Genomic DNA, 15,534 nt, shown 5'->3' with positions numbered 1-15,534 from the left:
GACGGGGAGCCAGTGGAGTGTGCGCAGGTGCTGGGAGATGTGGCAGTGTTTTGGCAGGTTTAGGGCCAGTCTTGCGGCGGCGTTCTGGATGTTCTGTAGCTTGTGGATGAGGTTTTTGTTTATTCCGGCGTAGAGTTCGTTGCCGTAGTCGAGTCTGCTGGTGACCAGGGTGTGAGTGACTGTCTTTCGGTGTTCGAGGGGGATCCATTTGAAGGTCTTACGAAGGAGGCGAAGGGTGTAGAAGCAGGAAGATGAGACAGAGTTGATCTGGCGGTCCATTTTGAGCTCGGAGTCCAGGATGATTCCCAGGTTGCGTGTGTGGTCTGTGGGGGTTGGCGGGTTTCCGAGGGCGGTGGGCCACCAGGTGTCGCTCCAGGCATCGGGGTTTGGGCCCATGATGAGTACTACTGTTTTGTTGGTGTTTAGTTGGAGGCAGCTGTTTTTCATCCATTTGGCAACGGCTTCCATGCCTTCTCGAAAGTTGCGTCTGGCGGTGTTGGGCTCGTTGGATAGGGAGAGGATGAGCTGGGTGTCGTCTGCGTATGACACGATGTTGAATCCGTAGGTTCTGATGATGGGGGCAAGTGGAGCCATGTAGACATCGAAGAGCCTCACTAGCGACAGGTGTGTCATTGGTGACAGGTGTGTCACTAGTGGCAGGTGTGTCAGTAGTGACAGGTGTGTCAGTGGTGACAGGTGTGTCACTAGTGACAGGTGTGTCAGTGGTGACAGGTGTGTCACTAGCGACGGGTGTGTCAGTAGTGACAGGTGTGTCAGTGGTGACAGGTGTGTCACTAGCGACAGGTGTGTCAGTGGTGACAGGTGTGTCATTGGTGACAGGTGTGTCAGTAGCGACAGGAGTGTCACTAGTGAAAGGTGTGTCAGTAGTGACAGGTGTGTCAGTAGTGACAGGTGTGTCAGTAGTGACAGGTGTGTCAGTGGCAACAGGTGTGTCACTAACGACAGGTGTCATTGGTGACAGGTGTGTCACTAGCGACAGTTGTGTCAGTAGCGACAGGTGTGTCACTAGGGATAGGTGTGTCACTAGTAACAGGTGTGTCAGTAGTGACAGGTGTCATTGGTGACAGGCGTGTCAGTGGTGACAGGTGTGTCACTAGCGACATGTGTGTCAGTGGTGACAGGTGTTTCACTAGCGACAGGTGTGTGACTGGCGACAGGTGTGTCAGTGGTGACCGATGTGTCACTAGCGACAGGTGTGTCAGTAGCGACAGGTGTGTCAGTAGTGACAGGTGTGTCACTAGCGACAGGTGTGTCAGTAGTGACGGGTGTGTCAGTAGCAACAGGTGTGTCACTGGCAACAGGTGTGTCAGTAGTGACAGGTGTGTTTGCGATAGGTGTGTCAGTAGCGACAGGTGTGTCAGTAGCGACAGGTGTGTCAGTAGCGACAGGTGTGTCAGTAGTGACAGGTGTGTCACTAGCGACAGGTGTGTCAGTAGTGACGGGTGTGTCAGTAGCAACAGGTGTGTCACTGGCAACAGGTGTGTCAGTAGTGACAGGTGTGTTTGCGATAGGTGTGTCAGTGGTGACAGGTGTGTCACTAGCGACAGGTGTGTCAGTGGTGACAGGTGTGTCACTAGCGACAGGTGTGTCACTGGTGACAGGTGTGTCAGTGGTGACAGGTGTGTCAGTAGCGACAGGTGTGTCAGTGGTGACAGGTGTGTCAGTGGTGACAGGTGTGTCAGTAGCGACAGGTGTGTCAGTGGTGACAGGTGTGTCACTGGTGACAGGTGTGTCAGTGGTGACAGGTGTGTCAGTAGCGACAGGTGTGTCAGTGGTGACAGGTGTGTCAGTGGTGACAGGTGTGTCAGTAGCGACAGGTGTGTCAGTGGTGACAGGTGTGTCAGTGGTGACAGGTTTGTCAGTAGTGACAGGGGTGTCAGTCGTGACAGTGACACAAGGTATGGTAGGTGTGCCAGTGATTGCACATGTGTGACAAGTGACAGTATCCATTGCAGTATTCCTGGGGGGGGAGTAGCTATGGGTGGTGTGGGGGTGCCCATGAGTCTGTGGTTGTCATAGACAGAGGTTTGCTTGTTTCTTCTGGCCTCTGCTGCAGATGTTTCTTTCCACTCTCTGATAGACGTTTTCAGTTTTTTATTTTTCATTATTAGTCTATATGCTGCTTCTTTGAGGTCAGAACATGATTCTTGAGTCTAACCTGCTGATGTCTTCTCTCCCGTCTCCTCCCACCCGTCCCTCCCCTGTCTGTCCCCATGTGCCCCCTGCTTGTCTGTCTGTCCCTCGCTCTCGTCCATCTGTGCTTCTGTCTCTTCCATATCTGCCTCTGTAACTCCCTTCCACGTGTCTCTCTCCATCTATGTGGGTGTCCTCACCTGTCTCTCAATTCCTCCCTGTCTCTCCATTCCTCCCTGTCTCTTCCCATTCCTCCCTGTGTCTCTGCCTACCTCCCCCTGTGTCTCTCCCCACCTCCCCGTGTGTCTCTCTCCCTCCCCCTGTGTCTCTCCATCTCCCTGTGTGTCTCTCTCTCCCTCCCCCTGTGTTTCTCCATCTCCCCCTGTATGGCTCACCGTCTCGCCTGTGTCTCTCTCCCTCCCCCCGTGTCTCTCTCCCTCCCTCCCCCTGTGTCTCTCCATCTCCCCCTGTATGTCTCACCGTCTCACCTGTGTCTCTCCCCACCTCCCCCCGTGTCTCTCTCTCTCCCTCCCCCTGTGTTTCTCCATCTCCCCCTGTATGGCTCACCGTCTCGCCTGTGTCTCTCTCCCTCCCCCCGTGTCTCTCTCCCTCCCTCCCCCTGTGTCTCTCCATCTCCCCCTGTATGTCTCACCGTCTCACCTGTGTCTCTCCCCACCTCCCCCCGTGTCTCTCTCTCTCCCTCCCCCTGTGTTTCTCCATCTCCTCCTGTATGGCTCACCGTCTCGCCTGTGTCTCTCTCCCTCCCCCCGTGTCTCTCTCCCTCCCTCCCCCTGTGTCTCTCCATCTCCCCCTGTATGTCTCACTGTCTCACCTGTGTCTCTCCCCACCTTCCCCCGTGTCTCTCTCCATCTCCCCCTGTATGTCTCTCCGCCTCGCCTGTCTCCCCCCACCTCCCCCTGTGTCTCCCCCAATCTCTGTCTTGGACCCCTCCCATCTCTCCTCATCTTCTCAGGAGCCCCGAGGCGGTGAACCAGCAGGAGCGGTTGCAGGCCATCGCGGTGAGTAGTCCTCCTCGTCCCCTGCCCAGGGTCACACACAGCGGCTGTCACAGTGTGCATGCGTGTTAACCAGTCTCTTGTACCAACCTGCGAGGCATGCTGTATTCTAGTATGGAGTTGAAGCCCCGCCCACTCTCCGCCCACATTTGTCATTGGTTTGTGCCATTATCCTTTGTAAATGCTGGCTTCTGATTCGTTAATAGGCTTGTTCGTCCCTCCTTAGTACCGCCTTGTCTCCATTTGTAACCTCCCACGAGGACTGGCCCCTTTCACTTCTGTTGTTGGTATGTTTTATTTACAGTCTGTGAGCACTATTTTCTTTAATGCGTTTCTCCTACTGCCGGCACCATAGGCTTTCCTGCAACATTCAGTGCACAATGCGGCTCACTTTCCAAGCAGCCGGGACAAGGGCAACGCCTTTTATTTATGTTAATTATCAAAACCGATTAAAGACATTGGCATTCACGCCAAGAGCTTAAACTCTGGCAAATGGGAGACCTATTGCAATGAAAAAGCTTCTTTCTGCATGTCCCTGGAGCAGTCTCTTGTACGGACAGTCACTAGAGCAGTCTCTTGTGCAGACAGTCACTAGAGCAGTCTCTTGTACAGAGTCACTAGAGCAGTCTCTTGTGCAGACAGTCCCTAGAGCAGTCACTTGCACAGTCACTAGAGCAGTCTCTTGTACAGACACTCGGTCCTGGAGCAGTCTCTTGTACAGACACTCGGTCCTGGAGCAGTCTCTTGTGCAGACACTCGGTCCTGGAGCAGTCTCTTGTACAGACACTCGGTCCTGGAGCAGTCTTTTGTACAGACACTCGGTCCTGGAGCAGTCTCTTGTACAGACACTTGGTCCTGGAGCAGTCTCTTGTAGAGATAGTCAGTCCTGGAGCAGTCTCTTGTACAGACACTCAGCCCTGGAGCAGTATCTTGTACAGACACTCAGCCCTGGAGCAGTCTCTTGTACAGACACTCGGTCCTGGAGCAGTCTCTCGTACAGACACTCAGCCCTGGAGCAGTCTCTTGTAGAGACAGTCAGTCCTGGAGCAGTCTCTTGTACAGACACTCGGTCCTGGAGCAGTCTCTTGTACAGACACTCGGTCCTGGAGCAGTCTCTTGTACAGACACTTGGTCCTGGAGCAGTCTCTTGTAGAGATAGTCAGTCCTGGAGCAGTCTCTTGTACAGACACTCAGTAGTGGAGCAGTCTCTTGTACAGACACTCAGCCCTGGAGCAGTCTCTTGTACAGACACTCGGTCCTGGAGCAGTCTCTCGTACAGACACTCAGCCCTGGAGCAGTCTCTTGTACAGACACTTGGTCCTGGAGCAGTCTCTTGTAGACACAGTCCTGGAGCAGTCTCTTGTACACACAGTCCTGGAGCAGTCTCTTGTACAGACACTCAGCCCTGGAGCAGTCTCTTTTACTGACACTCAGCCCTGGAGCAGTCTCTTTTACAGACTCTCGGTCCTGGAGCAGTCTCTTGTAGAGACAGTCAGTCCTGGAGCAGTCTCTTGTACAGACACTTGGTCCTGGAGCAGTCTCTTGTAGAGACAGTCAGTCCTGGAGCAGTCTCTTGTACAGACACTTGGTCCTGGAGCAGTCTCTTGTAGACACAGTCCTGGAGCAGTCTCTTGTACACACAGTCCTGGAGCAGTCTCTTGTACAGACACTCAGTAGTGGAGCAGTCTCTTTTACTGACACTCAGCCCTGGAGCAGTCTCTTTTACAGACTCTCAGTCCTGGAGCAGTCTCTTGTAGAGACAGTCAGTCCTGGAGCATTCTCTTGTACCACAGTCCTGGAGCAGTCTCTTGTAGACACAGTCCTGGAGCAGTCTCTTGTACACACAGTCCTGGAGCATTCTCTTGTACACTCGGTCCTGGAGCAGATTCTTTTACTGACACTCAGCCCTGGGGCAGTCTCTTTTACAGACTCTCGGTCCTGGAGCAGTCTCTTGTACAGACACTCGGTCCTGGAGAAGTCTCTTGTACACACAGTCCTGGAGTAGTCTCTTGTACAAAGAAAAACCAAAGGTGGTGATGGACAGAGCGCTTGAGCAAATCAAACACTCACCCCCAGTCACAGATCTGGGTTTAATCCATCACCGTTCTTTTGCTCACTCAGCCACCCCAGTTCAGACATGGCCATATGCAAATCAGTCTGACCCTGTGCCTCATGGGAACAGTCCAGCCCGAACTGCCAAGCCATGTCTTCCCTGGACCGGAAACAAGCATCCTAGGACCGGTTTTGGATTCATAATCCTCATCAGCCAGGCTATCTTGAATCCAGTGGCCAAGTGAGCAAGGGACTCACGTCTGAGCATACCCTGCCACACTTCGATGGTTCTATGGGTAAAGGTTCCCTCGGTGACCCCGGGCCCTTCCTCCACTGATGGTCGTCCCTCTGCTGCTGGGTGGCGGCACACGTGGAGACCTCCTTCTTTGCTTGTTGAAGACTCGGTGTTTTATAGCTCCTAGACTCTGGCCTCCCCAGTATCGCACACCATGGGACCCTCTGCCGGGATCACACGGTGCGTGCGCCGAGGAGCCGCTCCCTCCAAGGCTGGGCCCACCCGCTCCTTGCACTGCCCGCCTCTCGGCGCTAGGAGGCTGAAGGGCCTCGCAGCAGGCAGCGCCTAGAGAGCCCTGGCGGGTGTAAGGCGCTGTAGGAGTGCGTGCAGCAGGGGGGGGGGGGGGGGGGGGGGGCAGGCCCAGCCCGTGCGTGCGTGTGAATGGGGCGTCTTCAGTGTGCGCTGCTGGTGCACGGCAGCGCCCCTGACAGCACCTGTGCTCCTTGAAGCCACAATAAACCCTTCCCTTGCCGGAGGCTGCCACCTGGCGGTGAGAGCCGGGATCCCACACTCTTGCAAGCACCGCCTATGTGCAGGCGAGAAAGAAACTTTATCCATCCCTTTGCCCACCTCGAAAACCCCCTCTTCTTCTAAGAGAAGTCTGTCTGTTCATCTCTTTATTTTTTACAATTTTTTTGAGGGTTTTATATAGCGCGAACAAGACCCTTGCGAGTATCAGGGCGCATTGCAAGTGAAATGTAAAAAACAAGATGTAGCAAACAAAGATATAGGTGAAACAGCTATACATAGCTTATACATGTACAAATCAGCTATCCTGAAAGCTAAAACAACAGCTATAGAGCAACGGCATCTGTGTCATTTTAAACTTAGTGCCCCAGGGGCGCCGCAGGTGTGTGCACCCGCTTGTTGCCCCCCAAAGGCGCTATGGTATCTCAAAAGGGTCCGCAAACGCTTGAGCAACCCCTTCTGTAATACTGGTGGCGCTGGCGCACATGTACTGCCCGCGCAGTCCTAACAAGGCGTTCCCTCATTTGCATAGGGGCCCCGTGTAAATGAGGGAGTCATTTTGCCTCTACGCCGGCGCTGTATTATGGATGCAGGCGTAGAGATAAACATGGCTTCTTTAGGTCACTGACAGCGCAGCACAAAAAGGGGGTGCACTGTCAGTGTGGCCCCTGAGGGAAGCTCTCTCGAGGGGTGTAAGGCGGTTCCATGGACCCCCCCCACACACCACAATGCAGGCGGATGCAGTCACTCACGGCACCGCCTGCACAGGGCATCTCTAACCCCTCTTTAAAACGCAGGCGTGCTGCCGCCTGCACAGACAACCCAGAGCGACTGTGAAGCAGTCTCTGTATTTTATCGAATGTGCTGCCCCCAGGGCACCGCGAGTTCACGGTCCTCATGAGGGCATTTGTTGTAAATGGGCGAGGATCCTTGTTTGAACCTGGCACCGTGGATCGAAGGTGCGCTGTGGTGCACGCAAGGACAGCGCGCGCTGCATGTAATACAGGCCCAGATGTGTCTTATTCTAGGAAAAGGCTCTGTCTGTCCACCCATTCGATGAGTGTTATTCTACAGAGGGAGCCTTTATGCATCCATCTGTCCATCTGTCTGCCCATCTGATTAATCTGGAGGATTGAGGGGCACGTGTCCGATAAGGCACTCACGAGAGGGAAAGTGTGAGTCACTGAACACGTGAGGGGCTTGTTGCGTTCCTCCCGTCCTCGTGACTTTATGACTAGTTCTAGAGTTAAACTGTTCCACTAAACCCAGCAACTTGCAGGACCCTCTGGTGAGCACACGGGCTCCAGAGGACTGTCCCGGCCATAGCAAGGGACCCTCGCCGCTCCCTACTACACCCCTTTCTGGTCATGTAAATGTAAATGTACAGGAATTTATATAGCGCAAATCACCGAGCGGTTTCTAAGCGCTTGCTAAGGGAACCCGTCCTAGTATTCCCCTGTGAGATAACCCCGGCAGGGTATCCGCAAGGTGAAAGCCAGGCATCCCGCCGCGAGGGGCCGTTGTGGAGATTAAGCAAGCTATTGCCCAGAGTTGCAGAGTGTGAACACGTGAATCGAGTAGGCACCGGAGCGAGAATTGTCAAGTCCATGGACATTTTAGGGCTCAAGACCTTGTCGAGCCGGGAATTGAACCCTGGTCCTGGGCTGACCTCTGCTTCCAGGTCTGCCTCCTCTAACCAGTGAGCCACACTTCTCCACATTTGGGCTCGTGACTGTGCAGAGGGTGCTGAGGCTACCTGAGGTACCAGAGTGTAGTAATGCCTCGGTGCCCCTCTCCTTCTATCAAACCCTCCCTCTGGTGCATCGGGTTCTGGGGTTCCCTATCACCCGTCCCCCTGCACTACAACCGTTCCCCTCAAGACCTCGGCCGAAGCCCTTCTTGACAGCGTGGAGTTGTCTTTGCGCTGTGGAGACAAATGTCAGGTTCTCGGGTGGAGTTTTTGAAAGGAGCCTATACAGTTGAAAGAAATATACTTGTGATGCCGAACAATTAGTCGGTGCGGCTCCCCTCAGTGTTGTGTGGCGCGTGCTATCTCACCACCCATGTATCCACAGTGCTGCATGTTTAGTTATTGCCTGGTGGCGTTAAGGGCTGTTAATGGCCCCCACCCTGTAATTAGTATCCAGTCATTAAAGCATTAAAGCAAAGGTGTTACAGATGATAACCCTCCATTGCATGTGGGAAACAAAGGTCCAATGTGAATCACATGTAAGAAAAGCATATATGATTGAACTCAAGTCTGCAGCATTACAGGGAAGTTCGGAAGAAAGGTGGGCCTTCATCGCGAAGCACATAGAGCCGCGCACGCTGCTGACGATGAAACAAATGTAAATGTAAATGTAGTATACTTATAAAGCGCACTGCTGCCCCAGCAATGGGGCGTCCCGGTGCTGTATACCGCTGTGGAACCCTTCCTGGCTCTCCCTGTGAGGCGTCCACTCCTGGGCACCCCCAAGGTGAGGCCAGGCATCCCAGCGCCGTTGGGGCCGTTGTGGAGATTAAGCGAGCTATTCCCAGAGTTGCAGCGTGGGACCCATGATTGGAGTAGGCGCTGAGGCGAGAATTATCGAGTCCGCGGACATTGAGCCCAAGACCCTGCCGCGTCGGGAATTGAACCCTGGTCCCGGGCCTGATCTCTGCTTCAGGGTCTGCCGCTTCTAACCAGTGAGCCACACTTCTCCACACTTCTCAGAAGAGAAACCAGAAAAGAAAGACCCCTCCACCTGGGGTGTCTGCCCGGGCATTGCAGAAGGTGATCTACAGCGCGTGCTGGGGATGCTTTGACCATGGATATTTGAGAACCTGTTGCAAGCAATCTGAGGGGATCCTGTGGTGTAGAAATGGGATCTGATGGCTCGTGCGTAGGGACACAGACTAGTGGTGAAGTCGGGGAGGAGATCCTGTCCCCTCCATGGCCATCAGCATCCCCCTTTGCAGACCTCCATGGTTGCAGCCACCATGGGAGGGTCCCTCAGCAGAGGTCTGAAGTTCTTGGGTTATAGAGAACGCGCGTCCCACCGAGGCCCAGGCGGCTAGCATCACACGGGGAACTCACCCGGCAGCCTTTTGGAGGGTTCTTTATGGCCTCCAACAAAAGGCCAGCTTTTATGGCCTATTTTTGGAGTCCATCCAAGATGGTTCATTCTTTGACGGCCTCTAAAGGTCTCCCTCTGAAGCATGTGGTAGAGGGTGGTCGCCAGCTGGGGTCTTATAATCCTGTTCACATTTGAAACTTTTCTTTAAGGAGGGTGGCTAAGACCCGTCTGCTGCTTCCCAGTGCCAGCTTTCCCTGGGTGTGAGTGTCACGCTGCTTTTTGTGTCGTTTCAGGAGAAGAGGAAGCGACAAACAGAGATTGAGAACAAAAGGCGTCAGCTGGAGGACGACCGGCGCCAGGTGCAGCATCTCAAGGTGAGCAGAGACCTGTGCCAGGAAGGAGCATGCATGCCAACTGGGGCATCCTGCAACCTCCACCCTGGAAAGTCTCTGTCCGTCATCGGAGGACAGTCCACATCAAAAGTGAACTGAGTTTTTCAACTCAAGCAGATTCTGTTAATTGATCTTCATAAAGCCTTAAAAAGGCCCTTGCTGCTCCACCCTACAAGATCATCAAATCTCACCACTCCGCCCTCTGATATCTTTATTTCTCACTGCTCCAACCTATAAAGATCTTTAATTATCACTACTCCACCCTAAAAATATCTTTATTTCTCACCACTCCACCCTATAAAGATCTTTAATTATCACTATTCCACCCTAAAAATATCTTTATTTCTCACCACTCCACCCTATAAAAATCTATCAATCTCATCACTCCACCCTATAAAGATCTGTAATTCTCACCACTCCACCCTATAAAGATCTGTAATTCTCTCCACTCCACCCTATAAAGATCTGTAATTCTCACCGCTCCACCCTATAAAGATCTGTAATTCTCGCCGCTCCACCCTGTAAAGATCTGTAATTCTCATCACTCCACCCTATAAAGATCTGTAATTCTCACCACTCCACCCTATAAAGATCTGTAATTCTCTCCACTCCACCCTATAAAGATCTGTAATTCTCACCACTCCACCCTATAAAGATCTGTAATTCTCACCGCTCCACCCTATGAAGATCTGTCATTCTCACCACTCCACCCTATGAAGATCTGTAATTCTCACCATTCCACCCTATAAAGATCTGTAATTCTCACCGCTCCACCCTATAAAGATCTGTAATTCTCGCCGCTCCACCCTGTAAAGATCTGTAATTCTCACCGCTCTACCCTATAAAGATCTGTAATTCTCGCCACTCCACCCTATTAAGATCTGTAATTCTCACCACTCCACCCTATAAAGATCTGTAATTCTCGCCGCTCCACCCTATAAAGATCTGTAATTCTCACCGCTCTACCCTATAAAGATCTGTAATTCTCGCCACTCCACCCTATTAAGATCTGTAATTCTCACCACTCCACCCTATAAAGATCTGTAATTCTCGCCACTCCACCCTATGAAGATCTGTAATTCGCGCCGCTCCACCCTATAAAGCTCTGTAATTCTCGCCACTCCACTCTATAAAGATCTGTAATTCTCTCCACTCCACCCTATAAAGATCTGTAATCCTCACCACTCCACCCTATTAACATCTGTAATTCTCACCACTCCACCCTATTAAGATCTGTAATTCTCACCACTCCACCCTATAAAGATCTGTAATTCTCTCCACTCCACCCTATAAAGATCTGTAATTCTCTCCACTCCACCTAATAAAGATCTGCAATCCTCACCACTCCACCCTATTAAGATCTGTAATTCTCACCACTCCACCCTATTAAGATCTGTAATTCTCACCACTCCACCATATAAAGATCTGTAATTCTCACCACTCCACCCTATAAAGATCTGTAATCCTCACCACTCCACCCTATAAAGATCTGTAATTCTCCCCACTCCACCCTATTAAGATCTGTAATTCTCGCCACTCCACCCTATAAAGATCTGTAATTCTCTCCACTCCACCCTATAAAGATCTGTAATTCTCACCACTCCACCCTATAAAGATCTGTAATCCTCACCACTCCACCCTATAAAGATCTGTAATTCTCAACACTCCACCCTATGAAGATCTGTAATCCTCACCACTCCACCCTATAAAGATCTGTAATTCTCAACACTCCACCCTATAAAGATCTGTAATTCTCACCACTCCACCCTATAAAGATCTGTAATTCTCACCACTCCACCCTATGAAGATCTGTAATTCTCACCACTCCACTCTATGAAGATCTGTAATTCTCACCACTCCACCCTATAAAGATCTGTAATTCTCGCCACTCCACCCTATAAAGGTCTGTAATTCTCACCGCTCCACCCTATAAAGATCTGTAATTCTCGCCGCTCCACTCTATAAAGATCTGTGATTCTCACCACTCCACCCTATAAAGACCTGTAATTCTCACCACTCCACCCTATAAAGATCTGTAATTCTCGCCACTCCACCCTATAAAGATCTGTAATTCTCACCGCTCCACCCTATAAAGATCTGTAATTCTCGCCACTCCACTCTATAAAGATCTGTCATTCTCACCACCCCACCCTATAAAGAGCTGTCATTCTCATCACTCCACCCTATAAAGATCTGTAATTCTCGCCACTCCACCCTATAAAGATCTGTAATTCTCACCACCCCACCCTATAAAGATCTGTAATTCTCACCACTCCACCCTATAAAGATCTGTAATTCTCTCCACTCCGCCCTATAAAGATCTGTAATTCTCGCCACTCCACTCTATAAAGATCTGTAATTCTTACCACCCCACCCTATAAAGATCTGTCATTCTCACCACTCCACCCTATAAAGATCTGTAATTCTCGCCACTCCACCCTATAAAGATCTGTAATTCTCGCCACTCCACCCTATAAAGATCTGTGATTCTCACCAACCCACCCTATAAAGATCTGTAATTCTCTCCACTCCACCCTATAAAGATCTTTAATTCTCACCACTCCACCCTATAAAGATCTGTAATTCTCACCACTCCACCCTATAAAGATCTGTAATTCTCACCGCTCTACCCTATAAAGATCTGTAATTCTCGCCACTCCACCCTATTAAGATCTGTAATTCTCACCACTCCACCCTATAAAGATCTGTAATTCTCGCCGCTCCACCATATAAAGATCTGTAATTCTCACTGCTCTACCCTATAAAGATCTGTAATTCTCGCCACTCCACCCTATTAAGATCTGTAATTCTCACCACTCCACCCTATAAAGATCTGTAATTCTCGCCACTCCACCCTATGAAGATCTGTAATTCGCGCCGCTCCACCCTATAAAGCTCTGTAATTCTCGCCACTCCACTCTATAAAGATCTGTAATTCTCTCCACTCCACCCTATAAAGATCTGTAATCCTCACCACTCTACCCTATTAAGATCTGTAATTCTCACCACTCCACCCTATTAAGATCTGTAATTCTCACCACTCCACCCTATAAAGATCTGTAATTCTCTCCACTCCACCCTATAAAGATCTGTAATTCTCTCCACTCCACCTTATAAAGATCTGCAATCCTCACCACTCCACCCTATTAAGATCTGTAATTCTCACCACTCCACACTATTAAGATCTGTAATTCTCACCACTCCACCATATAAAGATCTGTAATTCTCACCACTCCACCCTATAAAGATCTGTAATCCTCACCACTCCACCCTATAAAGATCTGTAATTCTCACCACTCCACCCTATTAAGATCTGTAATTCTCGCCACTCCACCCTATAAAGATCTGTAATTCTCTCCACTCCACCCTATAAAGATCTGTAATTCTCACCACTCCACCCTATAAAGATCTGTAATCCTCACCACTCCACCCTATAAAGACCTGTAATTCTCAACACTCCACCCTATGAAGATCTGTAATTCTCACCACTCCACCCTATAAAGATCTGTAATTCTCAACACTCCACCCTATAAAGATCTGTAATTCTCACCACTCCACCCTATAAAGATCTGTAATTCTCACCACTCCACCCTATGAAGATCTGTAATTCTCACCACTCCACTCTATGAAGATCTGTAATTCTCACCACTCCACCCTATAAAGATCTGTAATTCTCGCCACTCCACCCTATAAAGGTCTGTAATTCTCACCGCTCCACCCTATAAAGATCTGTAATTCTCACCACTCCACCCTATAAAGATCTGTAATTCTCTCCACTCCACCCTATAAAGATCTGTAATTCTCTCCACTCCACCTTATAAAGATCTGCAATCCTCACCACTCCACCCTATTAAGATCTGTAATTCTCACCACTCCACCCTATTAAGATCTGTAATTCTCACCACTCCACCATATAAAGATCTGTAATTCTCACCACTCCACCCTATAAAGATCTGTAATCCTCACCACTCCACCCTATAAAGATCTGTCATTCTCACCACTCCACCCTATAAAGATCTGTGATTCTTACCACTCCACCCTATAAAGATCTGTAATTCTCACCACTCCACCCTATAAAGAACTGTAATTCTCGCCACTCCACCCTATAAAGATCTGTAATTCTCGCCACTCCACCCTATAAAGATCTGTGATTCTCACCAACCCACCCTATAAAGATCTGTAATTCTCTCCACTCCACCCTATAAAGATCTTTAATTCTCACCACTCCACCCTATAAAGATCTGTAATTCTCACCACTCCACCCTATAAAGATCTGTAATTCTCACCGCTCTACCCTATAAAGATCTGTAATTCTCGCCACTCCACCCTATTAAGATCTGTAATTCTCACCACTCCACCCTATAAAGATCTGTAATTCTCGCCGCTCCACCATATAAAGATCTGTAATTCTCACCGCTCTACCCTATAAAGATCTGTAATTCTCGCCGCTCCACCCTATTAAGATCTGTAATTCTCACCACTCCACCCTATAAAGATCTGTAATTCTCGCCACTCCACCCTATGAAGATCTGTAATTCGCGCCGCTCCACCCTATAAAGCTCTGTAATTCTCGCCACTCCACTCTATAAAGATCTGTAATTCTCTCCACTCCACCCTATAAAGATCTGTAATCCTCACCACTCCACCCTATTAAGATCTGTAATTCTCACCACTCCACCCTATTAAGATCTGTAATTCTCACCACTCCACCCTATAAAGATCTGTAATCCTCTCCACTCCACCCTATAAAGATCTGTAATTCTCTCCACTCCACCTTATAAAGATCTGCAATCCTCACCACTCCACCCTATTAAGATCTGTAATTCTCACCACTCCACCCTATTAAGATCTGTAATTCTCACCACTCCACCATATAAAGATCTGTAATTCTCACCACTCCACCCTATAAAGATCTGTAATCCTCACCACTCCACCCTATAAAGATCTGTAATTCTCACCACTCCACCCTATTAAGATCTGTAATTCTCGCCACTCCACCCTATAAAGATCTGTAATTCTCTCCACTCCACCCTATAAAGATCTGTAATTCTCACCACTCCACCCTATAAAGATCTGTAATCCTCACCACTCCACCCTATAAAGATCTGTAATTCTCAACACTCCACCCTATAAAGATCTGTAATTCTCACCACTCCACCCTATAAAGATCTGTAATTCTCAACACTCCACCCTATAAAGATCTGTAATTCTCACCACTCCACCCTATAAAGATCTGTAATTCTCACCACTCCACCCTATGAAGATCTGTAATTCTCACCACTCCACTCTATGAAGATCTGTAATTCTCACCACTCCACCCTATAAAGATCTGTAATTCTCGCCACTCCACCCTATAAAGGTCTGTAATTCTCACCGCTCCACCCTATAAAGATCTGTAATTCTCGCCGCTCCACTCTATAAAGATCTGTGATTCTCACCACTCCACCCTATAAAGACCTGTAATTCTCACCACTCCACCCTATAAAGATCTGTAATTCTCGCCACTCCACCCTATAAAGATATGTAATTCTCACCGCTCCACCCTATAAAGATCTGTAATTCTCGCCACTCCACTCTATAAAGATCTGTCATTCTCACCACCCCACCCTATAAAGAGCTGTCATTCTCATCACTCCACCCTATAAAGATCTGTAATTCTCTCCACTCCACCCTATAAAGATCTGTAATTCTCGCCACTCCACCCTATAAAGATCTGTAATTCTCACCACCCCACCCTATAAAGATCTGTAATTCTCACCACTCCACCCTATAAAGATCTGTAATTCTCTCCACTCCGCCCTATAAAGATCTGTAATTCTCGCCACTCCACTCTATAAAGATCTGTAATTCTCACCACCCCACCCTATAAAGATCTGTCATTCTCACCACTCCACCCTATAAAGATCTGTGATTCTTACCACTCCACCCTATAAAGATCTGTAATTCTCACCACTCCACCCTATAAAGAACTGTAATTCTCGCCACTCCACCCTATAAAGATCTGTAATTCTCGCCACTCCACCCTATAAAGATCTGTGATTCTCACCAACCCACCCTATAAAGATCTGTAATTCTCTCCACTCCACCCTATAAAGATCTTT

The 15,534-nt window shown here is 49.4% G+C and overlaps 1 protein-coding gene across 2 annotated transcripts in view; it reads left to right on the top strand.

The window, feature by feature from the left end:
- PALM (paralemmin) overlaps window positions 1-15,534 on the top strand; it is a 260,286-nt gene that overhangs the window by 159,922 nt on the left and 84,830 nt on the right. For both annotated transcript variants that reach the window (XM_086946734.1, XM_086946735.1), the window contains exons 2-3: window positions 3,128-3,173; window positions 9,335-9,415. In XM_086946734.1, coding sequence (XP_086802860.1) covers window positions 3,128-3,173; window positions 9,335-9,415 — 127 coding nt within the window. The remainder of the gene's footprint in view (window positions 1-3,127; window positions 3,174-9,334; window positions 9,416-15,534) is intronic.

Source organism: Lissotriton vulgaris, chromosome 12, assembly GCF_964263255.1.
Source record: "Lissotriton vulgaris chromosome 12, aLisVul1.2, whole genome shotgun sequence".
Lineage (NCBI taxonomy): Eukaryota > Metazoa > Chordata > Amphibia > Caudata > Salamandridae > Lissotriton > Lissotriton vulgaris.
This window is presented reverse-complemented; position numbering and strand designations above follow the sequence as displayed.